At 42.4% G+C, this 2,316-nt stretch overlaps 1 protein-coding gene across 2 annotated transcripts in view; it reads left to right on the top strand.

The window, feature by feature from the left end:
- Dcc (DCC netrin 1 receptor) overlaps positions 1-2,316 on the top strand; it is a 1,081,061-nt gene that overhangs the window by 1,004,980 nt on the left and 73,765 nt on the right. For both annotated transcript variants that reach the window (XM_031365997.1, XM_031365996.1), the window contains exon 24: positions 820-1,046. In XM_031365997.1, the coding sequence (XP_031221857.1) occupies positions 820-1,046 (227 nt within the window). The remainder of the gene's footprint in view (positions 1-819; positions 1,047-2,316) is intronic.

The following is a 2,316-nucleotide window of genomic DNA, read 5'->3' as shown; positions in this document are numbered from 1 at the left end:
CCCCCCCCGCGAAAGAGCCCGTTTAGGGAAAGCACCATGCTACCTTACTTTGTGCACAGAGTATTTGAGTCTCAGTAATCTCAAGATGTGATCATCACCAAAGAAAAAGTTATTGAATTTAGGGTAGCTAAAATCGTACTGGAGCAAATAAGAGAAGGTTGAAATAATGTTTCCAGAAGAAGGGATCTTTCTTTCTCTTCTAATTTCAAAAGACAGCTCTCATTGTGCTTGCACCCAAGACACTCAGTGGCTCCAAGGCAAACTGTTTTATTCCCCCAAGAATGTCCTCATGCGGCCTTTTGTTTTCAAATAGCGAATATCCCGGTTGCACATTAAATTATACAGCTGAGGCTGAGGCGTAGACTTCCCTCTAAGCTCCAATCTTAACTGTTGGCACAAATTCTGGCCTTTTTATTTCTATCTGCCCTTTCAAAGCTACTCGTTCATTTATCTCTGAAACAGATGTTGCAGTCAGGTACCTGATGCCTACCTCCAAAGATTGGCATATGGCTCCCTCCAACCCATTGTCACCTTGTGCCTGAATCTCCAGCTGCTGAAGCTGGAGAAAGGCTTCTGGCAGGCAGTGGGGACCTTGGGGATTCGGCTCAGCATCTCCTAGAAATGTGCGGAGGCTCTGGGGGAGAAAAGGAAAGACAGCCAGGACAAGTCTGCCAATTTTGGGGTTTCATCTGATTCCTCCAGGGAGTCCTTTTGTTTTTTTTTTTTTTTACTCTGCTTGCAACCTGAACTGAATAAAGAAAGATAGGACACACCGTGGGTCTGAAGCACTCACATCTGCTCTCTCACTTCGTTGCATAGGAAACGGGCCACGCACAGTGTGAGCAAGAGGAAGGGCAGTCAGAAGGACCTCAGGCCTCCCGATCTGTGGATACATCATGAAGAAATGGAAATGAAAAATATCGAGAAGCCTGCGGGAACCGACCCGGCAGGAAGAGACTCCCCAATCCAGAGCTGCCAAGACCTCACGCCAGTCAGCCATAGCCAGTCAGAAACCCAGATGGGAAGCAAAAGTGCCTCCCATTCAGGTAATGATATTCGCTCTGGGATGAGAAAAGCCGACCAGGGGACTCTGTAACGTTTCTTTGATGGAAGTAGCTCCTGATGCTTTGCATGCCATTTGTGTCATCTATCAATTAAAACAAGCTGATGAAAATTTGGTGACACATCTGTGCCCTCTATCGTCCTGTTGCCTGCCTTCTCTAATTCGAACATTCTGGAAGGTTTTTATAGTTTAGCAGCAAGGCAGCTGGGAAATAATGATGTGAGAAGCCTAATTGAAATGATCACATTTTCTGGTCTTCTACAAAAGTGCTGTTAACGCAAAACAGTTTGAGGCTAGCCATACAGTTTTACACTCCTGAATCTCAGTGGACCATTACAAGATGATTTTCAATTTCCTCTCAATTCATTGTTTGAAAAACTAGCATTAGCAGTATCAGAAGAATGAAAATATCATTATTTTGGCATTCATTACCATGGAGATCAACTGTCATCTCTAGTCACATTATTGTGTGATCCCTCACTGGACACAGGCATTTGAAAGCTGTTGGTATAGAGAGGCAAGGGAAGGAAGTACCAATTGTTCAATAGACTGTAGGATAATAACTGAAGTCCAGGGATCACTACGAATTCAGTAAAGTGATTGTAAAATGCGCTGGTCTCTGGAGGTCATCGAGTGTTTACTGGAGGTGCAGTAGTTTGTAAGCTCATCACCAGAATGTGCTGAATCTACTTGTGAAATGAGTGCCCACTCTTCTCAAACTAAATTAAATATCTTAGTCCAGTTAATATGTATCTAGTTTTCTCGACTTTTTTTATTTCAAGAATTCTGAAACAAGGATTTTTACTCACTGATTTTTCAAGAATGTGTTGGATATTCCTCTCCTAGCCTTTGAATGGCATCTCTAGAATATCTAAGGGCAGGCTAGTCATATTGAAAACAATAATCTAGAATTTAACAGTTCTCATATGTAATTGCTGGATAGGCATTTGAATATGGAGACTAGGGTTCTTTAAAATTTCTTGTGTCTTCAAGCAGACTGAAATGCTAAAACGAGACAGAAGGTTCATGGTCTGTTTCAGAAGCACCTTTATGCATTTCCCTATTTAGTCATGTTTCCATTAGTATAGAGAAAATACCAGAGTAACTGAACTATAAAGAGGAAAGGCTCTTCTGACTTACAGTGTCTACGGGAGCCTGGCCTTGTTGCATTAGGTTCATGATAGCACCATCAGTCCCAGTGAGATTATAAGGCTGAGGATTTTGGCTCATCTAATGCCAGACAGGAAGATAAA

This window comes from Mastomys coucha, unplaced genomic scaffold, assembly GCF_008632895.1.
Source record: "Mastomys coucha isolate ucsf_1 unplaced genomic scaffold, UCSF_Mcou_1 pScaffold13, whole genome shotgun sequence".
In the NCBI taxonomy this organism is placed as follows: domain Eukaryota; kingdom Metazoa; phylum Chordata; class Mammalia; order Rodentia; family Muridae; genus Mastomys; species Mastomys coucha.
The sequence above is the reverse complement of the archived record's forward strand: the minus strand, read 5'-3'. Positions and strand labels throughout refer to the sequence as shown.